The sequence below is a fragment of the Dendrobates tinctorius genome, unplaced genomic scaffold, assembly GCF_039654945.1.
Source record: "Dendrobates tinctorius isolate UK_male_01 unplaced genomic scaffold, ASM3965494v1 ptg000044l, whole genome shotgun sequence".
Taxonomy (NCBI): Eukaryota; Metazoa; Chordata; class Amphibia; order Anura; family Dendrobatidae; genus Dendrobates; species Dendrobates tinctorius.
Window position 1 is genome coordinate 224891 of NW_027361712.1, and position 24853 is coordinate 249743.

The following is a 24853-nucleotide window of genomic DNA, read 5'->3' on the forward strand; positions in this document are numbered from 1 at the left end:
AACCTAAAAGACAAAAGAGGGAAAAATTAAAAAGTTCAGACTAAACCTGAAAAGGCGCACAAGTAGATGGAGATCTCTGCATTAAGATCTAGGGAGATGAGATTTTAGCACTGAGATCTCCATCTGCGCATGCACCGGCGTTCCTTTTCCCAGAGACCACCGCACAGGAAACCATGGAACTTCAGGGGACTCTAGCCTTTCACGAAATGTCGGCAGAGCCCCCGGCAGCACCGGAGACCCCAGCAGCACCACCGGATACACAGGCAGCAGCGCCGGACACCCCCTCATCACAGCCTGCAGCGATGGTACAGGAAAGGTATATACGCATTATTAGACGCAGCCCCATTTCCCCCCCAAATTTGGGGGAAAAAGTGTCTTATAATGTGTAAAATACGGTAGATAGAGAAGGCTGTCAAGTTCAAGTCTAAACGAGGCTTTATTCCTGAGGATAGGTTACTAGTATCAGATTGGGGAGACACCCCTGTCCTACGGCTGTTTACAGGGGCAGCCGCCTCTCCATTGTCTACATTCCACGGTCTATCTGCGCGCTGTCCACAGTATTGCTATGTTAAAAACAGTCGAATGTGGATTCCTGACTGGCCAGATATAAATAACCTATTCTAGGGATACGCCATCAATTTTGTGACCATGGAAAACCCCTTTAATGCAGCAAAAAAAAAAAAAAAAAAAAAAAAAAAAGAATTAGGTCATCTCTATAACCAATTAATCTGTCACCTGCTTAGAAATAAAGTTTACTCTTTAATTTGGGGGAATTCTAGGTAATTGCTCGGTGTTAATCATGTCCAAGCTTTAGCTTTACAATTTAACTTTAAGAGCTTATTTAGTCGGACGCTTTGGGTGCAGCAAACCTGAGGGCAAAAGTCTAAACCACAACGACTTCACAAATGATTACTTACGAGAGCGGAGCTGCTGAGGACGACCTAGTCTGTCTCTTACTTTTCAAGACCCGGAGTTTATCCCCCTGTGTCACGCTGATGGCATTGTCTTCATCAACATCATCATCACCGCTGTACTGTGTAGGAAGAAGTTAAAGTGGAGATTAGTTATTGAAAAGCAGTAAGATGGGCCTCAAGCAACTGTGAACATGGACATTACAACAGCGGTAACAGAAGGGTCCTGGGAGCGTTCGCATCACGGAAATCCTAAACCTGAACTTTTGCCTGATTCTTCCTAAAAAAGTGAAGTGTACTAAATACTTACAGTGAAACCCATAGAAAAAAAACAAAACAATCAAGCGGCTGAATGAATGGAAGAATGGCTGCAGGGATCGGGAGGAAAAAACACGAGGCTGTTATTCATGAAGATTTTGACATGGAACAGCTGCATGAAAGAGAAAGAAAAAACCCTAAACCAAAAATAAAACCCCCACCTCTGTATGAGCGGAATGTACCTTAGCTTCGGCACGATTTGGCAACTCATGTTACGATGGCAAGTTTTAGTATGACTTAGGTCCATTGACCCCTTCTAATATCTATGACGCTTGGGTCACTAGACCATAGTAGGACCAGACAGACACCATACTAAAGAACTTTATGCTGGCTTTCAATTTTGTAATAAGAAGGTCAATGGATTCTGCCAGTACAAAGCAAATAAATCTTCCCAAATAGGTTTAGCTTGGAGAAGATCTTTTTCTTGGAAATATAAGTAACCCTATAACATGCGAAAAACATGGAAAGCTTTGGTCTGCTTAGGGTACAACGGCATAGACGCATAAGGTAACATAGGGAACCTTTAGGCTATGTGCACACGTTGCGGAATTGCCGCAGGAATTCCGCAACTCTCTGCAGCGGGAATTCCGCTAGAATTCCGCATGTGTAATTCTCGCGTTTTAACTAGCGTTTTGCAAGCATAATTAGCTTGCAGAATGCTAGCTATTTCCAAGCGATCTGGAGCATCGCTTGGAAAACTGATTGACAGGTTGGTCACACTCAAACATAGTGTGTGACGAGTGTGACCAACTTTTTACTATTGAGGCTGCCTATGCAGCATCAGTAGTAAAAAGATATAAAGTTAAAAATAAAAAAAAATTGTGTTTTTCTCACCTTCTGGCGTCCCCGATCCTCGCGATGCTCCCGGCAAGTCACGTTCCCAGCGATGCCTTGCGACAATGACCTTTGATGACGTAGCGGTTTCGCGAGATCGCGACTTCATCAAAGGTCATTGTCGCAAGGCATCACTGGGAACGGGAGTTGGCGGGAGAATCGCTGAGGCCTGGGAATGCTGTGGGGGGATGCTGGAAGGTGAGAATATCATGCTGCGTATTTTTCCGCGATGCAATTCTGCTGCGTAAAAATACGCAGCATTAGCACAGCATGTGCAGAATGCCAATGAATACAATGGCTTGCTTATTTTATGCGCTTTTGCGGTGAAAAACGCATCAAAAAAGCATAAAATCCACAGGAATTCTGGACGTGTGCACACATCCTTACAGTAATTCCAACACACACACTATTACATTGTATGGACAATTCTTAGGCAAGTGAGCATTTTTACCATATCATCAATTTTATGTAGATTTCCCAACTCCATGCTGTATAAACGTGGATGCTTATTACATGAAGCAGGTCAGGTGATGTGTATGTGTATTGATGGAGAGGGTGGCCTAAGATATCACCACTCTTTATCAAAGTGTGCAGAATTATTATTAGGCAGCTGGTTTTCCTCAGGAAAAATGGGACAAAAAGTAAAATTAACTGACTGTCAAAAATTGTTAAAAGTCTTCCAGAGGGATGCAGCACTCTACTAGAACATTGGGGTGTGATCACAGAACCATCTGAAGTTTGGTTGAAAATAGTCATCAGGGTTGTAAAAAAAACGTGAAGCGACCAGGAAGCCATTATCCCCACTACTGTCATACTCCAGAATTACAACCTCCCTGGAGCCTAGAAGTAGAAGGTGTTCACTGCACAGAGACATGGCCAATGTAAGGGAGGATGAAACCCGACCACCACTGAACAAGACACTGACGTGAAAACGCGAAGACTGGGCCAAGAAATACCTGAAGACAGATTTTTCTAAAAGTTTTATGGACCGATTATATGAAAGCGACTCCTGATGGAGCAGATGGATGGGTCCATGGCCAGATCAGTATCAAGGTGGATGAAGGGAACTACTATGGGCTATTAAAGATGAGCTAAGTGGATCTTTTTGGGTTGCAGATGGACTCAACATCAACTCCCAAATCTACTGACAGTTTTTAGAAGACACTTTTCAAGCAGTGGTACAGGAAAAAGTCTGCATCTTTCAAAAGGAAAAAAAAAAAAAAAAAGAATTTTATGCCGTACAATGCTCCATCGCATGCATGGAAATACTCCACTGCTTGGTCAGAAAGTAAAGGCCTTAAAAGGGCTTTTCCCATGAACACAGTACATTTATTAGATCTTGAAATAATAACTTCCACAATTGGATGTGTTAATAAAATGTTTCCGTGCTGAGAATCTTATAAATATGCCCCTGCTGGGCACTAAGGAAAGACAGAACCTTACTTTATTAGATATTCAGGTTTATTAACCTTTTAGATTGACCAACAGCACTTTAGCTGTTCAATAATAAAATTAATCACAAATCCAGTTAGCGTAATAATTGTGCTCACAGAATGTATGTGTGTGTGTATGGACAAATTGTTGGAGAGCAGGAATGCTTTCAAGAATGGAAGTGTTAATTTTTTTTTTCCTCAATTAAAAATTGCATTTGTTCCCCATAGTACTGTGTATGTACAGTATATTACAAAAGCGAGTACATCCCTCACATTTCTGTATTTGTGTTATTCCATCTTTTCATGAGACAACACTGAAGATATGACACCAGATACAATGTAAAGTAGTCCGTGTACAGCTTGTATAACAGTGTAAATTTGGTGTGCCCTCTGAATAACTCAACACAGCCATTAATGTCTAAACCGCTGGCAACAAAAGTGAGTACACCCCTAAATGAAAATGGCCACATTGTGACCAATTACCCATTTTTCCACTCATGTCTCTTGTTAGTGTTACAAGGTCTCAGATGTGAATGGGGAGCAGGTGGGTTAAAAATTTGTGTTATCGCTCTCACACTCTCATACTGGTCACTGGAAGTTCAACGTGGCTCCTCATGGCAAAGAACTGTCTGAGGATCTGAAAATACAATTGCTGTTCTACCTAAAGATGACTTAGGCTGTAAGAAGATTGCCAACACCCTGAAACTGAGCTGCAGAATGATGACCAAGGCCAGATAGTGGTTTAAATAAGACAGGTTCCACTCAGAATAGACCTCGCAATGGTCAAAGAAGTTGAGTGAACGTGCTCAGCGTCATATTCAGAGGTTGTTTCTAAAGATGATGCAAAAGAAAGCCCACAAATAGTTTGCTGAAGACAAGCAGACTAACGACATGGATTACTGGAACCATGTCTTGTGGTCTGAAGAGACCATGATAAACTTATCTGGTTCAGATGGTGTCAAGCCAGTGTGGCAGCAACTAGGTGAGGAGTACAGAGACAAGTGTGTCTTGCCTACAGTCAAGCATGGTTGTGGGAGTGTCATGGTTTGGGGCTACATGAGTACTGCCGGCTGTGGGGAGCTACAGTTCATTGAGGGAACCAATGAATGCCAACATGTGCCGTGACATACTGCAGCAGAGCATGATCCCCTCCTTTTGGAAATTAGGCCACAGGGCAGTATTCCAAAATAACGATCCCAAACATACCTCCTAGACAAGCACGGCCTTGCTAAAGAAACTAAGGGTAAAAGGTTCCTTATTGACCAACCAACCATGTCTCCAGACCTAAACCCTATTGAGCAACTATGGGGCATCCTCAAATGGAAGGTGGAGGAGCACAAGGTATCCAACATCCATCAGTTCTAGGACGTCATCATGGAGGAGGGAAGAGGATACCAGTGGCAACCTGTGAAGCCCTAGTGAACTTCATGCTCAAGGGAGATAAGGAAGTGCTTGAAAATAATGATGGTCACACAAAATATTGGCACTTTGAGCACAATATGGTCATTTTCACTTAGGTGTGCACCTTACTTTTGTTGCCAGCGGTTTAAGACATTAATGGCTGTGTGTTGAGTTATTTAGAGAGCACAAAAAATTTACACTGTTGTATAAGCTGCGCACTGACTACTTATTGTATCAGTGTCATATCTTCAGTGTTGCCCCATGAAAAGATATAAAATATTTACAAAAATGTGAGGGGTGTACTCACTTTTGGGATATACTGTAGATACAGTGGGTATGGAAAGTATTCAGACCCCTTTAAATTTTTCACCCTTTCATTGCAGTTATTTGGTAAAATCCAAAAAGTTCATTTTTTTTTCTCATTAATGTACACCTTGCACCCCATCTTGACTGAAAAAAAAAAAAAAGTAGAAATTTGTGCAAGTTTATTAAAAAAGAAAAACTGAAATATCACATGGTCATAAGTACTCAGACCCTCTGCTCAGTATTGAATGATGCACAAGTTCTTCACACCTGGATTTGGGGATCCTCTGCCATTCTTGATTGCAGATCCTGGCCAGTTCCATCAGGTGGGATGGTGAACGTTGGTGGACAGCCTTTTTCAGGTCTCTCCAGTGATGCTCAATTGGGTTTAGGTCAGCGCTCTGGCTGGACCAGTCAAGAATGGTCACATAGTTATACTGACGCCACTCCTGTGGCATTTTAGCTGTGTGCTTAGGATCATTGTCTTGTTGGAAGGTGAACCTTTGGCCAAAGTCTGAGGTCCAGAGCACTCTGGAAGAGGTTTTCATCCAGGATATCTCTGTACTTGGCCGCATTCACATTTCCTTCAATTGCAACCAGTTGTCCTGTCACTTCAGCTGAAAAACACCCCTATAGCATGATGCTGCCACCACGTTTCACTGTTGGGCAGGTGATGAGCAGGGCCTGGTTTTCTCCACACATACCGCTTAGAATTATCATCAAAAAAAGTTCTATCTTCGTCTCAGAACAGAAAATCTTATTTCTCATAGTCTGGGAGTCCTTCAAGTGTAAGGATTATGGAAGCCACTGTGCTCCTAGGAACCTTGAGTAAAAGCAGAAAGTCTTTGGTAACCTTGGCCAGATCTGTGCCTTGCCACAATCCTGTCTCTGAGCTCCTTGGCCAGTTCCTTTGACCTCATGATTCTCATTTGGTCTGACATGTGAGTTCTTATATAGACAGGTGTGTGCCTTTACAAGTCCTAGCAGTTTAATTAAACACAGCTGGACTCCATTGAAGGAGTAGAACCATCTCAAGGAGGATCACAAGGAAATGGACTGCATGTGACTTAAATATGAGTGTCTGAGCAAAGGGTCTGAATACTTATGACCATGTGATATTTCAGTTTTTCTATTTTAACGTCTACATTTCTCATTTTTTTTCCAGTCAAGATGGGGTGCAGAGTGTACATTAATGAGAAAAAAAAATGTACTTTTTAGCATTTACCAAATGGCTGCAATGAAACAAAGTAAAAAATTTAAAGGGGTCTGAATACTTTCTGAACCCACTGTATATGTAATTAAATAATTGAAACAGGCATTTTTTTTTTTAGAAGCAGAGTTTTCAGAATTCACAATGCAATTCACTCATTTTCTTCTGGATCAAAAGACCATGAGAAAAGCATTTTGGTGAGAATATCTAAGGCCCAGCTGATTTCTACATGTATACATTTGGAAGACGCCATCTGATTGTGCATATTTTCCATGGACTTACCAGCTCAATGTCTTCTTTACCAGAAGCTTTGCCCAGATCGTCATGAAGTGAAATATCATCCACCCCAGAGAGAATAAAGGTTACTGCTACGTTGTTACCACTTTCTTGTTCTCGCCTCTTTTTTCGATAAATGTCGCCTTCGTTCCAAAGACTCATTTGTTTTCTGTAAAATATATAGAACATGTTGACAATCAACAAGCAGCCGCGGGGACTTGGACATATTATCGAGCACGCCAAAGACACTCGGTTAGCATGTTCGCGCGTCACGATTTAGTATCCATCTTCTTGACAGTGTGATGGAGATATGGGAGAGGAGATCTCCAGACGTATCCCACAGCCAGTGATCACATGCAGCAGGGTGCAGCCGCCATGAAAGGACACACCTTGTCTGAGGCGCATCCCAGCTGTGACCTTGTAAAGCTTTCAAGGTGATAATGAAGAAGAACAAGGATGAAGAATTCAGATCTAAACCAGAGAGACTAGCGGCTTATAAATGTTCCATTTGGCAAGTGAAGAAAATGGAATTAAGAACATACTGGATTTAGAGTACCAAATGGAATAGGTACTACTGTGTATAGCAAGAAGCAGCTTACATGGCTAATGAGAGCAAAACAGTACCACTCACAAAACAGATTAGTCCTGCTCTGAGGGTTGAACACCCAACCCAACTAGTTGGAAAGTGTATATATAATGTTACTGCACTTTCACAACTGGAGTCCGCTAGACCATCTTGCCCAGATGTTGGTGCGGCTTGTTATGGGTGGTGACCAGCAGACAGCATGATTGGCATAGTCAGCGCAGGCTTTGTGGGAGTGCGGCTGCTATTTTTCATTATTTGCAATGTGATTTTTCACTGCAGCATATCTGAGGTTTTTTTTTTAATTTATGTTTTTCTTTGTTTTCTTCATTGATGTCAATGTGGTGTAGTCTATGCAGCCAATATAGTGTGTGCCAAAGTAATACATTTGCCACAGTTCCTACCTATCTTGTCTAGCGTTACGCTGTGAAAATTTACAACAATCATAAATCTACTGCATTGTGACCAAAAACAGATTCCCATTTCATTAAGGAGGTGAACTTACTCAACCAGAAACTCTTGCTGAGGTCCGATCACAGAGCCGGGCCTACATATTCGGATCCAAGCGATGGTTTCCGCGGCATTCATTCTATAATGTTTCATCATGTAACAGGCTATCAGCGTACCCGTCCTCCCGAGACCAGCTGAAAAACAGTGACACCAAAACGGTCAAAAATAGTCCCTTAAAAGTTATAATCTCACAGCGCCAGTATAAATTAAAGGGAAGGTCTCAAACCAACATTAATTTTAATCCTAAATGTCTATTTAATGTAATAACCTAGTAGCTTTTCTAACATACATTACAAAGTCTCTACCGTTCCTGCTCTAATCGCCCTGCTTTATATTTTACCCGCCTCCTGTTTGATGACTCTTCATTTGAGAATCCCCAGCGCATGCGGAAATACTTAAATGAAAAGCAGCCTCTGTCCCTATCCTGAAATGAAGAGTCATCAGTGACATCCAATTTTGGGGGCAGGGCTAGTCGCTATTCTACTGATCATGTGTTGGTTATCAATCCTGATGTATGCTCAGTACGAGTTCCCTTGCTAGTTCTGAGGAGAAGTGACGAGATGGAAAGAGTGCACTGTCAGTGTGCATTGTAAGGAGAGAACCTGGTGAGCAGGAAAAACAGAGACCAGCCCCGCACATGAAAGCGAGCACAACCCCATCCGTGGACGTCAGGCACTCAGACCATCCTCATGGAGTCGGTTTCTAACAGTTTGTGCAGACACATGCCCATCTGTGGCCCACTGGAGGTCATTTTGCAGGGCTCTGGCAGTGCTCCTGTCCCTCCTTGCACAAAGGCAGAGGTAGCGGTCCTGCTGCTGGGTTGTTGCCCTCTAACGGTCCCCTCCACGTCTCCTGGTAGCACCTCCAGCCTCTGGACACTATGCTGACAGACACAGCAAACCTTCTTGCCACAGCTCGCATTGCTGTGCCATCCTGGATGAGCTGTACTACCTGAGCCACTTGTGTGGGTTTCCGTCTCATGCTACCACGAGTGTGAAAGCACAACCAACATTCAAAAGTGACCAAAACCTCAGCCAGAAAGCATTGGTACGGAGATGTGGTCTGTGGTCCCCACCTGCAGAACCACTCCTTTATTGAGGGTCTCTTAATAATTGCCAATAATTTCCATCTGTTGTCTATTCCATTTGCACAACAGCATGTGAAATTGATTGTCAATCAGTGTTGCTTCCTAAGTGGACAGTTTGATTTCACAGAAGTTGATTTGCTTGGAGTTATATTGTGTTTAAAGTGTTCCCTTTATTTTTTTGAGCAGTGTATGATATAGGAGACACCAGCACTCACCTTTGCAATGCACAGCTATGGCACCTTCTGCATTTTCACAGATGTTCAGGAACTTCTTAACTATGGCATCACTTGGTGTACTTCCATCAACAAAGAATAAGTCATGATGTTCAAAACCGGCATCTGTAAACCGCTTGGCATCGTACAATTTTTTATTCAGACGAATGATTGTAGAGACGTTGTGCTCTCTGAAGTATGGGAAGTAGGCTTCGGGAGCATGCTGAGGGTATCCTGAAAGAGGATGGCAGCGTATGTAATCCGGACTACTGTCACACTATGTAAAAGTTTATGTTGCATAGAGTGGAAATTTTTTGCACACATTGAGGTGACTGTTCACACTTTGCTCTGTCATCTCATACTTGTCATAACACATACAGTGAGTGATCAGAACAGTAGGACAACAACCTGTAAGTGCCTTTGAAGGGAATCTGTCACCAGGTTTTCCCACCTAATCTGAGAGCAATATAATGTAGACCGAGACCCTGATTCTAGTGATGTATCACTTACTAGGCTGCTTGCTACAGTTTTGACAAAACCAATGCTTTATAAAGCAGGAGATTAGGACTAGTAAACCTGCTGCCATGTAGTCCTCCATATTCATGAGCTTTGTGAAACCACTCCTCCATCACGGATTAGCTTTATATTGGTGCATAAGAAGAAAGCTGCCAAATTGGCAACCCTGCAGTGGTGTAGGCGGGGTTATACAGAGCTCAGCATTCTGGTAGAACCTAACCTCTTCACGCCGCAGCCAATTTCAATTTTTGGCTCCCCTTCTTCCCAGAGCCAAAACTCTTTAACTGACCCCCGGCTAACATGACAACCCATCAGCGACCCACGATCACTTCACGGGTGTGCCAATAGGCGAAGTTAATGTCAGCTAGCGTTAAATGCCACTTTCAGAGATTGACAAGTTAACAATAGCGGGAAGACCAATGCTTCACCCACGATTGTTAGGGGCAGGTCCTGGCTTTAAATACACAGCCATCGCCTACTTGATATGGGGCTGACTCGCTACGTGAGCCAGCTTCACACACCCGCTTCCGACATGCATTGTATATATACACACGGCACATGTCATGAAGAGGTTAAAGGGGCATTCCCATCTTCAAGAGCATATACCAATATGTAGTAGGTATGATAATATTAGCAAATACCCCCAGCTAGAAATTTAGTATGGTTCTTCTGATTGTCACTTACCCCTTGTGAGGACATTGCAGTAGCTTAGGTAGCTATGGTTACGACCACTCATATAGTGACAGCTAGTTGTTACTAGTCATAACCATGGATACCTCCATTGAATAATGAAGAAACTGCTAACAGTAATTTAACCCCTTTCTGACCTTGGACGTAATTGTACATCCAAGGTCAGATCCCCCGCTTTGATGAGGGCTCCGGCAGTGAGCCCGTATCAAAGCCGGGACATGCCAGCAGTTCTGAACAGCTGACATGTGCCTGCAATAGGCGCACGTGGAATCGCAATCCGCCTGCACCTATTAACTAGTTAAATGCCGCTGTCAAACGCTATCAGCGGCATTTAACAAGCGCTTCATGCCGCCGGGCCGGAAATATGCGCACTGCTGACTCCCGTCACGTGATCAGGGGTCAGCGATGCATTGGCATAACCAGAGGTCTCCTGGAGACTTCTATGGTTGTTGATGCTGGATTGCTATGAGTGCCACCCGGTGGTCGGCGCTCATAGCAATGCAGTCATTCAGCTACATATACGCGATCTGCTCATCGCCTATATGAAGCAGAGGCGATCAGGCTATGGCAGCTTCTAGCCTCCCATGGAGGCTATTGAAGCATGCCAAAATTAACCCCTTCATGACCAAGCCTATTTTGACCTTAATGACCAGGCCATTTTATGCAATTCTGACCAATGTCCCTTTATGAGGTAATAACTCAGGAACGCTTCAACGGATCCTAGCGATTCTGACATATTGGGCTTCACGATAGTGGTAAATTTAGGTCGATAATTTTTGCGTTTATTTGTGAAAAAAATCAGAAATTTGGAGAAAATTTCGCAATTTTCACATTTTGAATTTTTTATTCTGTTAAACCAGAGAGTTATGTGACACAAAATAGTTACTAAATAACATTTCCCACATGTCTAATTTACATCAGCACAATTTTGGAAACAAAATATTTTTTTTGTTAGGAAGTTATAAGGGTTAAAAGTTGACCAGCGATTTCTCATTTTTACAACAAAATTTACAAAACCATTTTAGGGGCCACCTCACATTTGAAGTCACGTTGAGGGGTCTATATGGCAGAAAATACCCAAAAGTGACACCATTCCAAATAAACTGCACCCCTCAAGCTACTCAAAACTATATTCTAGAAGATTATTAACCGTTCAGATGTTTCACAGGAACTAAAGCAACGTGGAAGGAAAAAATGGACATTTTAATTTTTCCAACAAAAATTTTCTTTTAGCATCAATTTTTTCATTTTCACATGGGCAGCAGGATAAATTGGATCCTAAAGTTTGTTGGGCAATTTCTCCTGAGTACACCGATACCTCATATGTGGTCAAAAACCACTGTTTGGGCGCACGGCAGGGCTCAGAAGGGAAGGAGCGCCATTTGACTTTTTGAATGGAAAATATGCTGGAATATTTAGCGGTTGCCATGTCGCGTTTGGAGAGTCCCTGTGTGCCTAAACATTGGAGCTCCCCCACAAGTGACCCCATTTTGGAAACAAGACCCCCCAAGGAACTTATGTAGATGCATAATGATCTTTTTGAACCCCCAAGTGCTTCACAAATTGATCTGTAAAAAAAAAAAAAAAAAAAGTACTTTTTTTCCACACAAAATTTCTTTTAGCCTCAGTTTTTTCATTTCCACATGGGCAACAGGATAAAATGGATCCTAAAATGTGTTGAGCAATTTCTCCTGAGTACACAGATACCTCATATGTGGTCATGAAGCACTGTTTGGGCACACGGCAGGGTCCGGAAGGGAAGGAGCACCATTTGACTTTTTGAATGGAAAATTAGCTCCATTCGTTATCGGACACCATGTCGCGTTTGGAGAGCCCCTGTGCACCTAAACATTGGAGCTCCCCCACAAGTGACCCCATTTTGGAAACTAGACCCCTTATGGAACTTATCTAGATGTTTAGTGGGCACTTTGAACCCCCAAGTGCTTCACAAAAGTTTATAACACAGAGCAGTGAAAATAAAAACATTTTTTCTCTTCAAAAATGATTTTTAAGCACGCTATTTTTAATTTTCACAAGGCTAATAGGAGAAATTGGGCCACAAAAGTTGTTGTCCAGTTTGTCCTGAGTACGCTGGTACCCCATATGTGGGGGGGGAACCACTGTTTGGGCACACGTCAGGGTTCAGAAGGGAAGGAGCGCCATTTGACTTTTTGAAATGCAAATTACTTCTAATCGTTAGCGGACACCATGTCTTTTTTGGAGAGCCCCTGTGTACCTAAACATTGTAGCTCCCCCACAAATGACCCCATTTTGGAAACTAGACCCCCTAAGGAACTTATTTAGATGCATAGTGAGCACTTTGAACTCCAAAGTGCTTCACAAAAGTTTATAACGCAGAGCCGTGAAAATAAAAAATATTTTTTTTCCTCAAAATTTTTTTTAGTGCGCAATTTTTTATTTTCACAAGGGTACCAGGATAAATTGGACCCCAAAAGTTGTTCTCCAGTTTGTCCTGAGTACGCTGGTACCACAAATGTGGGTGGGGACCACTGTTTGGGTACACGTCGGAGCTCGGAAGGGAAGTAGTGATGTTTTGAAATGCAGAATTTGATGGAATGGTCTGCGGTCGTTGTTACGTTTGCAGAGCCCCTGATGTGCCTAAACAATAGAAACCCCCCCACAAGTGACCCCATTTTGGAAACTAGACCCCCCAAGGAACTTATCTAGATGCCTGGTGAGCACTTTGAACCCCCAATTGCTGCACAGAAGTTTATAACGCAGAGACGTGAAAATAAAAAAATTTTTAGCCCCCAATTTTTTTATTTTCCCAAGGGTACCAGGAGAAATTAGACCCCCAAAGTTGTGGTGCAATTTTTCCTGAGTACGCTGATATCCCATATGTTGGGGTAAACCACTGTTTGGGCACACGTCGGGGCTTGGAAGGGAGGGAGCACCGTTTGACTTTTTGAACGCAAAATTGGCTGGAATCAATGGTTGCACCATGTCGCGTTTGGAGACCCCCGTGATGTGCCTAAACAGTGGAAACCCCTCAATTCTAACTTCAACCCTAACCCCAACACACCCCTAACCACAGTCCTAACCCCAACACATCCCTAACCATAACCCCAATACACGCCTAACCGTAATCCCAACCCTAGCCATAACCCTAACCACAAGCCTAACCCTAATTCCAACCCTAACTCTAATTCCAACCCTAAGCCTTATTCCAGCCCTAACCCTAATTCCAGCCCCAACCCGAATGGAAAAATAAAAATAAATTCTTTATTTTATTAGTTGTTCCTGCCTATGGGGGTGATAAATGGGGGGTTTATTTACTTTTCATTCTATTTTGATCACTGTGAGTTTGGCGATCGGAAGGAAGGGGGGGGGGGCAGATGACAGCCGCTGTCCTTCAGTGGCGGGGGGCAGATCTCCCCTGTTAACCGGGGGGAGGGGGGGGGGGGGTCGGATCGGTGTCACCAGCCATGTCCGATGCTACAGCAGCGTCGGACATGGCTGGATTGTAATATTTCATCAATTTTCATTGATTAAATACTACTATCGCTCTGATTGGCTGTTTCACTTTTAACAGCCAATCATAGCGATATTAGCCATGTGGGGGCGAAGCCACGCCCACCGTGGTGAAGTACAAAGCCCCCTGTATCTGCGGGTCGGGTGACCTTTCAGTGACCTAAGTCAGGGGGGCTTTAAAGTCATGATTGGTACCAGTTTTCATGACGCCTATGTGGCGTCATTGGTCGTGAGGGGATTAAAAAAAAAAAAAAAAAAAAAAAAAGGATTAACCAGATTGCTTAACGGCGTAGCAGGGAAAAAAAAAAAAAAAATCAAGACGCTGGAATTACGTTTTTTGGTCGCCGCGACATTGCATTAAAATGATCAAAAGATTGTATCTGCACATAAATGGTATCCTTAAAAACGTCAGCTCGGCACGCAAAAAAATAAGCCCTCACCCGACCCTAGATCACGAAAGATGGAGATGCTACGGGTATCGGAAAATGGAGCAATGTTTTAGCAAACTTGGATTTTTTTGTCACCACTTAGATCAAAAAGAACCTAGACATTTTGGTGTCTGTGAACTTGTAATGACCTGGAGAATCATAATGGAAGGTCAGTTTTTGCATTTAGTGATCCTAGCAAAAAAGTCAAACAAAAAACACGTGTGGGATTGCACTTTTTTTGCAATTTCAATGCACTTGGAATTTTTTTTTTCCCCGTTTACGAGTACACGACATCCTAAAACCAATGAGGTCTTTCAAAAGTACAATTCGTCCCGCAAAAAATAAGCACTCACACGGCCATATTGACAGAAAAATAAAAAAAGCTATGGCTCTGAGAAGGGGGGCGAAAAACAAAAACAGCTGGGGTCATTAAGGAGTTAAGCAAATACAATGGCAAAAAAAATTCCAAAAGCTGTCAGAACGTCTTTGACTTGCATTATAAGGTACAGCACGTCTTCCAAGCAAAAAATGCCAGAGTGGACATGTCGCATGACAATCCCCCAGTAGAAAGCACAAATCATCTGAAATAGGAGGAACGAACAAATAAAGAGTGACCGTTGTTTCAATTTTTATTTAAGAAATCAATGGCACACATGAAAAAAAAACTTTGTAATCTATCTTATCACAGAAATCGGCTTCTTACTCCTCATAGTCTGATCTTTCATTCTCAGTTCACAGGTAATTATTTCTTATTACTGAGAAAAGAAAGAACAGTTGGTGCTTTTAAACTTGTATGGAGGGGGAGGGGCCATTGCCAGACAGACGTTCTACTGCAGTTACAGAGAACTTTATAAGCCCCAGCTGTCATCTCCTGTCTGAGGACTGAGAAACCTGTATTTACTGTGAGGAGGAAGAAACAGATGTCTCGAAAAAGATAGGTTACAAAGTTGCTTATTTCATGTGTACTATTAATGTAGGAAAAACATTATATATATATATATATATATATATATATATATATATATATATATATATATATATATATATATACCCAATGAAGCAACTAAAAAGGCAAGACTAGAGAGTAAAGCAATAGTCAAAAACTGGTAATGACTGATGATACGCGGTAAGGCTTCACCCACCAAAAATTGAGGGTTTCGCAATGGCTCCATCTTATGTTCAACACAGATACAAAAGGTGAACTAAAACATACCATTATCCATTTTACTTTTGTGATGGGGTCCACTGAAAGCCAGAAACTTCTTTGGAATAATCCAGTTAAAATCTCCGTTTTCAGCTCTCTGATGAAAAAAAAAATTTGAACAATGAACAAAAACGGTCTTCCTCAAACGATTCAGGTGATCCTAAAATGATCCACTGAAAATCTAGATCCTGGTAAAAGCTCTTTACTAAACCTCACCTCATAGTGCTGGTATTCCTCCAGGTCAAAAGTGCTAAAATCAAAGAATTCATACTGTAAGGCCTAGAATATATAAGAAATTAGATTAAAAACACAAGGAAAACATTAAAGGAGTACAGTCAGCAGACATTTTAGGGTATTTTTGTGGGTATACTCAGGGGCGTAACTGTCACGGTCGCAGATGTAGCGAGCGGGCCCCCCCATGCGGGAGAGAAGCCCGCCGATGCCAGGGTAAATGTCACCTGGATGTGTGTCCTGGGAAACACCAGCTAAAATGTATTGCGGTGCAGAGGACCCTCCAGGTCCGTGCACACTAATGCATGCTACCGGAGTACACGTGACTGGTGACGCACGGTAGTGACGTCATGCGCTCCATTTACCTGCAAGCTGAAATCAGCTGCTGGTTTCAGAAAAGGACACTGCGTGGTGGGAGAATGGAGGGAAGGCGAGTACAATAGTTTATCTTTCTATGCATTAAAGAAGAATGGCAAAATGAGGGACATACACCATGATGGGGAAGATTTCTTTCAGGATGAGGAACATATACATAAAGATAAGGGACATATATACACCAGGAATGAGCCCAGGATGGGGGGGGGTCCTTACTACACAATGATGGGTGGAGGCACCTCATATGTCCTTATAGGGTATGTGCACACGTTGCGGATTTGCTGCTGCAGATTTTTCTGGGATGTACAGTACAAAGTTAATCTATGGGAAACAAAAACCGCTGGGCACATGCTGCGGAAAATTCCGTGCGGAAACACAGCGGCTTGTTTTCCGCAGCATGACAATTCTTTGTGCGGATTCTGCATCGTTTTTACACCTATTTCATTATAGGTGTAAAAACGCTGCAGATTCCGCACAAAGAATTGACTTGCTGCGGAAAATTATAAGAATCCGCAGGTGTAAAAACGCAGGTGAAATCTGCAGAAAGTCTGCATAAAAAATGTGCGGCTTTTGACCTGCGGATTCTGCCAAATATAACAGGTTCTGCACGGAAAATTCTGCACACGAATCCGCAACGTGTGCACATACCTTTAGAGTGCTACAAGTGCCCAAACATCTGAACAATATGCTGGGGCTGGGCCCAAAAATTCTACACCAGGGCCCGTCGGACTCTAGTTCCGCCACATGTGTGTAATAGTCCACCATCAGTAGAGAGGGGACTGCACAAATTCTAAACTACAATGAAGGAGTGCAGGTGAGGAAAGGGGGAATATGACACTTATCGCATCATTCGTATTAAACCCAAGCGTTTTCCATAGTGTAATGTGAATTAACAAATTAGTAAATGTTATATATAATGACCATTGTAAGAACTAATGTGACAAGTTCCTCTGGTCACTTCCGTCTCTGATCCAGCAGTCGTAACATCATACTCTGACAAGAAGGAGAAAAAGAAAAACTATGCTCGGCACATACCAAAATGTAATATTTTTATTCAGTAATGCAAAAATATACCAGTTACAGATAAATTAAAACATACACAGGACCAAGGTGCCACAATGTGAATATCAGGCTAAAACTCACGCACAGGAGTGAGCCAATATCCAAGGACACCTACTTGGAACGGTTAGGCAAACATGTGACCAACATGTAAAAAAAAAAAAAACACACACACAAGAAAATATTATATGAAATAACAATGATTGAAAATAAACCAGCACAGGAAAAAAATATCATCCGAGAAGTACCACTTAAGAAAATAGCACCCCCTGAGGAAGCCGAATTTCGTCGATACGCACAGGGACTTCGTTGTCCTTCACAGGAATATTTTACTTATTTAACTCCCTTCTCCTCTCCCCTGGAATGGTACTTATCCAATGTTAATTCCCATTTTCTTACTACTGGTACTGCTCATGTGATATTTGATGCGGTGGTATTTTTTCCATTACGGTTTACGCATTTTCTTCTATTTTTTGCGTTTGTTGGTCACGTGGTTACCAAACAGTTCCAGGTGGTTTTCCTTGGATATTTCCCGTGGGTCTCCGGTCTCGTTATGTAAGCTTAAACTGTTATTCTCATTGTGGCACATTGGTTTTGTGCATGCTTTTAATTGCATCTGCTGTCTTTTTTGGCTTCTTGAATATGACATTTTGGATGTGCCTGTCCCAGCAGTTTCTTTTCCTCCTCCTCATTGCTAGGATTCCCTACTAGTATGGTGCTGCCCGCTTCCTCCAAACTAATCATGTACTGACAACTCACCTTGTGCACAGCATAGAAACAGCCAAGAAGCGTCAAATGGAAATTACAGGTACCAAACGAGGCATCCCTAGAACACAAAGCAATCAATACAGCTACACAGGCTACAGTACAAGATGCATGCGCCAGTAAAGACCACCCACCCAGTATGTAGACCACCAGTGACCGGTAGAACGCCATACAATCATATCCATAGGTTGTGCAGTATGTGTAAGCTGTAGAAACAAATTCTGGCTCCGGTCGCCTCAGTATCATGGCCTCACTTTGTAAGGGAAACCACAACACTGGCAAATGTATTTACTGATGAGGCTTTACAGACCCCCATGATTTATCATAGGGTCTTCCAGGTTCTGTCAAAGTGTCCATCATTTTAACACTGCATGCGAGTTCTCCAATTAAAAGTCCCAAATCTGTGAAAGAGCCTCCCAACGCAGAGGTCTCATCTTCTAACAATTCATGATATGTGGCCACTATTGGACAAACACTTTATGAACCGCTAAAGTGGTCATAGTAATAAAAAAAAAGTGCACCTCCCAGACCTTTCCCAAGGTCAGTCTGGTGTCCCGTGCCTGCAGAAGCTGGGTAAGCGACTGTTGATCAGCTGCACTCCTTCAGAGTGGACATCCACTTTGTAGTGATGGCTGCAGCCGATCAATGGACGCTGTTTGGTATACTACAGGACCGCTGACATCAGAGGAGCCGGCCCGATCTGGGAGGCAATATATGTTTTTTCTTTATTTTAAGAATGGTCACTTTAGCTGTTAAGAAGAGGTGGCTTTAGGCATCACATTCTGGTTACCTATAAGGAAGGTAAGTCACATTTCCCATCTGCAAAATTCTGTACACTTCTTCTGGGAGCTTCTTCAAGTAAATGATCTGAGAAATACAATTACAGAACTAATTATTATGTGGACCACAATAATGTAATTCAGACCGGGCAGGGGGCTGTATAAAGCATGCTACGAAGGCACTCGTCATTTTACCAGTCTTATGAATGTACACATTTCTCATTAGACGGGACTATGCATAAGGCGCTCAGATAAGTATGATATTATTATGTCACTACAATGGAAGGTCATCTCTGCGCGTACCACCAAACAATGGGCAAGTGTAAAGTTTGTACTTACAGCATAACTTCCTATTAAAAAGGCAGCATTGGCTAGTTTTTTCGGGTCACAGACGGTGTAATGGACTATTTTCTTATTTGTCAGAGAAAAGGCCTAAATAAAAAAAAAAAAAAAAAAAAAAAAAAAAAAAAATATAGATAAAATAATGGGACAGATCTTTCAAAAAGAAAAAAAAAACATTTCCTAACTGATTGAGAAAAAATATAAAAGGTAATAGAGTCCATAGAAATTTTACATTTTATACAGCAGAATATTATAGAATAAAAGAGCAATCAGCCATTAATTTGTGTCGGAACTTCTATGTAGCAAAATATTCAGATGCTAAAAAGGCCAACAAGATATTTCATTAAAGGGAAAATGTGCAATTATAAGAAAAAAAACAAAACAATACTACTAACCAATGTTCAAATGAATAGTAACAGTTTATATTTTCTCCCACCTACCCCCTGTCCCCGAAACAGAATCGCTGCGCTCTACCTTCTGGTGTGCTACAGACTGAGCACTCCACCCCTCAGCTTCTGGCAGTTTAAACACAGCAGATCCTACCTTATCATATAAATGAAGGCTATCAGCCCATTAGAGGAGTCCCCATAGGATAGGTCCCAGCAACGAGAATCACCTTATCGTGGCTGCCAGGTACACATGAATTGGCCAATTTATGCGCCAAGTATTCTCAATTTTTCATATTTTCTGTTGCAGCAATGCAATTCAAATGTCATATTTCATGTTTGCATCCTATAGCGCTACAGAGTGCTGCTTTATTTTGTTGTTTACAGTAAATATACTGACAGAACAACTTATTCATTAAAGTTCCAGTAAATTAAAAATCACATAATTCGCCAGCTCCTCAGAGACTACTGCTGGGCATTTAATCCAATCCTTCAACTGTTTCCCAAATTTAGGAATTACACCCCTTTTAAAAACTTATGGTCATATGATGTACCAGTAGATCATTTGCCGGATCCCTGCCTTTCATGCAGGCTCGCAAACAGAGCCCGCATCTTTCCCAGGATATTATGGCTGACTTTCTCAGCCATCATGCAACTCTAACAGTCAAAGGTGGAGCCTGCAGCTGTTAACATCTTAAATCCCACTGTCAACGGCATTTAACACGGGTCGGCAAGGGGGCTTGTCATTCTACCAGCCCATTGGCGTGCCCGTGACATATGACAGCCAGTAAAACGCAGGCAAAAAAAAATGTTTCAAAAGCTTCAAAATCACCTCTCTTTTGCTCCATTAAAAATACAATAAAATTTTTATATATATATATATATATATATATATATATACATATACATACATACATACATACACACACACATATATACACTCACTGGCCACTTTATTAGGTACACCTGTCCAACTGTGTGTTAAGACTTAATTTCTAATCAGCCAATCACATGGCGGCAACTCAGTGCATTTAGGCATGTAGACATGGTCAAGACAATCTCCTGCAGTTCAAACCGAGCATCAGTATGGGGAAGAAAGGTGATTTGAGTGCCTTTGAACGTGGCAAGATTGTTGGTGCCAGAAGGGCTGGTCTGAGTATTTCAGAAACTGCTGATCTACTGGGATTTTCACGCACAACCATCTCTAGGGTTTACAGAGAATGGTCCGAAAAAGAAAAAAAATCCAGTGAGCGGCAGTTCTGTGGCCGGAAATGTCTTGTTGATGCCAGAGGTCAGAGGAGAATGGGCATACTGGTTCGAGCTGATAGAAAGGCAACAGTGACTCAAATTGCCACCCGTTACAACCAAGGTAGGCAGAAGAGCATCTCTGAACGCACAGTGCGTCGAACTTTGAGGCAGATGGGCTACAGCAGCAGAAGACCACACTGGGTACCACTCCTCTCAGCTAAGAACAGGAAACTGAGGCTACAATTTGCACAAGCTCATCGAAATTGGACAGTAGAAGATTGGAAAAACGTTGCCTGGTCTGATGAGTCTCGATTTCTGCTGCGACATTCGGATGGTAGGGTCAGAATTTGGCGTAAACAACATGAAAGCATGGATCCATCCTGCCTTGTATCAACGGTTCAGGCTGGTGGTGGTGGTGTCATGGTGTGGGGAATTTTTTCTGGGCACTCTTTGGGCCCCTTGGTACCAATTGAGCATCGTTGCAACGCCACAGCCTACCTGAGTATTGTTGCTGACCATGTCCATCCCTTTATGACCACAATGTACCCAACATCTGATGGCTACTTTCAGCAGGATAATGCGCCATGTCATAAAGCTCGAATCATCTCAGATTGGTTTCTTGAACATGACAATGAGTTTACTGTACTCAAATGGCCTCCTCAGTCACCAGATCTCAATCCAATAGAGCATCTTTGGGATGTGGTGGAACGGGAGATTCGCATCAGGGATGTGCAGCCGACAAATCTGCGCCAACTGTGTGATGCCATCATGTCAATATGGTCCAAAATCTCTGAGGAATGCTTCCAGCACCTTGTTGAATCTCTGCCACGAAGAATTGAGGCAGTTCTGAAGGCAAAAGGGGGTCCAACCCGTTACTAGCATGGTGTACCTAATAAAGTGGCCAGTGAGTGTACATATATATATATATATATAACTGCATAGAGAGTGACCTCTGGTGGTGAAAGGGTATTCAGGATTGGGTAATGCTGTAAAGAGAGACTGTGTGAGGTTGTTATCTCTTGTAAAAACAGCAACACAACCATATTGTCACCTTGGTGGGTGCCTCTAGGGTTTGTGACCATTCCAGGTGTAAATCCGCAACCCCAGGCACTAATACATGTATTTACATGGAATCAGCAAAAGGGCTGTGGCGCCCTGAAGTAAAATGGCAGTTCTGAACAGTATGTCTAGTGAGCATGCTCAGGCATCCTGCAATGATCGGCCTTGCAGTGATGAGTCACATGTTGGAGCTGGGCAGCAACTAACAACACTGACCACAGCTAATTGCCAGCAGTGACAGAGAGCTGCATGGATATATGAGTAAAGTATACCATTTTTTTTTTTTTTAACTATATAAGCCTTAGTACCTTCATAAGTTGTGTCATGATCGTTTTTATTGACAAGCTGAGTCTTTTTAAGCACTGTATATGCACTGTTGCACTTTGTAATCTAGATCTTCGGACATATGCACATATGTTGTATGGAGCACTTGTTAATGTTACTATGGCAATGGCCATTTTGAATATGTAAAACAGATTAATTATGGAAATTGTATACACATGTGTTACTACTATTTAAGTTTGTACTGACTATGAGCACATTGCTTGATAAAGACTGGTCACCGTTGAAACGTTGCCACTGGAGGATCAGTAAAGTATCCACTTTTTTTCACATTTAATTTGAGTGCTGCCTATTTTTTTTACCTTTGTTAATTTGGCTGTTTGGACACTGCTGAATAGGTTTTGCACCAACTATTTAATTTTGGTAGTGCTGCCCTTTTTTTGATATAGATAGAGATATATATATAGATATATGCCAAAATGTAAACTAAATTAATCAGATAGGTAAATGGCGTAATGAAAAAAAAATAAAAATCAAAAAGCAATAAGTGGCGATCAAAACATTTTTATCTACCCCAAAATGGTACCAGTAAAAAAGTCAGCTCAAAGGAAAAAATAAGCCCTTACCCAATTCCATATCCTAAAAAATTAAAATGTTACGGGTCTCGGAAAATGGCGACATAAAGAAGTTGTTTTCTTAACAAATTCCCAAATTTGTTTTTCATCACTCACCGTAGATGAAAGACCACAAAAAAAAAAAAAAAAAATATGAACTGGAGAATCATGCTTTCAGGTGAGTTTTACTGTATAGTGGACATGGAAAAAACAAAACAATTGTGAAATTTTTTTTTCTTTGCATATTTCAACACTGAAATTTTTTCCCGTTTTCCATGGGAAAATTGTATGAGGTAGAATAGTAAACTCAGATATGCTTTCCTGCGATCTTACTGCGTGTCTCATTTGTAGGTACTTGAGATCAGAATTACTCAAATTAAACTCTCATATTAAATGTTCAAATGAACAGAAATGACCATCCAGATATAGTGGGTACAGATAACTCAAACCTTGTTTTTTAGACTCCCCAAACCTAATAAGTTTATTTTCATTAAATCCAAGTGGGCGTGATCAGAGAGTTTTCACTGGAGGCATGTCATTACTTCTCACACCGGTTACTCCTGTACGAGATGTAAATGACAGACAGCCTGATCACACTGCAGAGCGATGACAAGTTACCATGAGCACCACAGACATTAGTATGATTACCGACGTTTCCGGACAAGCAGGGTTGGGACAGGGGCAGTACAGCAGAGCTGACAGTGTTATGAGGGGAGAAGAGCTAATGTTTCACATTTAAACTCAGCTATGCTGCCCCTCCCTCCTCACTGACTGCTGTGGTTTTATCTGAAATGTGTTAATAATCAAGCTCTACTACTAGCACTTTCTAATCTTACAGGAGGTTAGGGTCCCGTTTCACATAGCGACGCACCAGCGATCCCGACAACGATACGATCTGGCAAGGATCACTGGTGCGTTGCTACATGGTCGCTAGTGAGCTGCCAAACAAGCAGATCTCTTCAGCGACGCAGCAACGATCCGGCGATCCATATAACGACCTCGGCGACCGTTGGTACCTTGTCACACAGCAGCTATTGTGAATGATTCCAGCCTGCGTCCCTGAGTTCTGCGTCGCAAACGAGGTCGCTCGTCGGTGTCAAACACAGCGATGCATGCTGGCCAGCAGGATGCCGACAGTGAAAAAAATGGCCCAGGACATTCCAGCACGATCAGCGATATCCAGCAGGGGGGCCGGTCGCCGCTACGCATCACATGTAGCGAGATTGCTGTTGCGTCACAAAATCGGTGACGCGCTAGCGATCTCGCTATGCGAGACGGGGGCTTTAGACCAAGAGATCAGGGATGTCTGGCATTATACATCTCACACACTGAGGAACCCATTCTAAGCCATTGTGGAGGCGTGTTTTTTTCCCCCCTGTGTGTGCCTGATTATGATTGGTTGACATCAAACATGTGCAAAAAAAAAAAAAAAATGCACACCCCCCCTAGTGAAAACTATCTGATAACGCCCACTGTAACGAAAATGTAACTCATTAAGTGCCAAATAGTTTGATTGTTCATATCTCTGCAACAGAGGCTAAATTAAAAGAAAAAAAAAAATTCTACTTTGTAGCCACTACTAGTTTGCGCAGTTCAACATGAAAAATTTGGTGAAAATTATATTTATATACCCAGATCAGCACGCTATAATCAATGAGGACACCCTTGATCTACCCCCAAAACAGCTGCAGAAGAAAAAAAATAAAAGTTTCTAAAACTTTTAGACTTGGTGCCACAGTATGTAATTCTTTACATCTGTGTGATGCTTACCAACCCATAAGGTGAGCTCACAAGACTATACAGCACAAGTTCAACAAGAAGCCTGCTACTTCACACCCAGCTAATAAAAAACCTTTATAAGGCACACTGCTATCATCTCACTTTCATAACTCACCTTCAATTTTTTATTTAACTTGCAGCAGTATTTGTACAGCATAGCCAGGTTAAGCGGTCCAAAGTCAGCATAGAAGCTAAAAAGAAAAACAGAAGTCACTAGGAAGTTTTGAGCTTGCCAAAAGACACGCAAGAGGTTCTCCAGGTGTATGGAGGAAGGTGAGGTGTTCCGATGAGACCAAAATATATATACGTCAGACCACACCCATTCAACATAGCCGTGCCCACTTCATATGGCGGGTTTGCTATACCCCTTCAACAGCTAGGAGCGGGGAAGAGGCGAGTCTTGAGTGTGCCTGAAGCGGAGAGCTACCTCACAGCCACTCGGCTACAGAGATCTTCTCATTGTATCTCCAATGGTGAGGGGACCTTGGCGGTTGGAGGGAAAAAAAAAAACCCAAACCAAACGGTG

The 24853-nt window shown here is 42.2% G+C and overlaps 1 protein-coding gene across 6 annotated transcripts in view; it reads right to left on the reverse strand.

Moving 5' to 3' along the window:
- LOC141089038 (dual specificity protein phosphatase CDC14C-like) overlaps positions 1–24853 on the reverse strand; it is a 134668-nt gene that overhangs the window by 25628 nt on the left and 84187 nt on the right. For all 6 annotated transcript variants that reach the window (XM_073575302.1, XM_073575305.1, XM_073575303.1 and 3 more), the window contains exons 3-12: positions 24443–24518; positions 18957–19049; positions 18629–18705; positions 17833–17899; positions 15625–15687; positions 15418–15505; positions 9082–9312; positions 7775–7913; positions 6693–6855; positions 918–1033 (exon numbers count right to left, since the gene is read on the reverse strand). In XM_073575302.1, the coding sequence (XP_073431403.1) occupies positions 918–1033; positions 6693–6855; positions 7775–7913; positions 9082–9312; positions 15418–15505; positions 15625–15687; positions 17833–17899; positions 18629–18705; positions 18957–19049; positions 24443–24518 (1113 nt within the window). The remainder of the gene's footprint in view (positions 1–917; positions 1034–6692; positions 6856–7774; positions 7914–9081; positions 9313–15417; positions 15506–15624; positions 15688–17832; positions 17900–18628; positions 18706–18956; positions 19050–24442; positions 24519–24853) is intronic.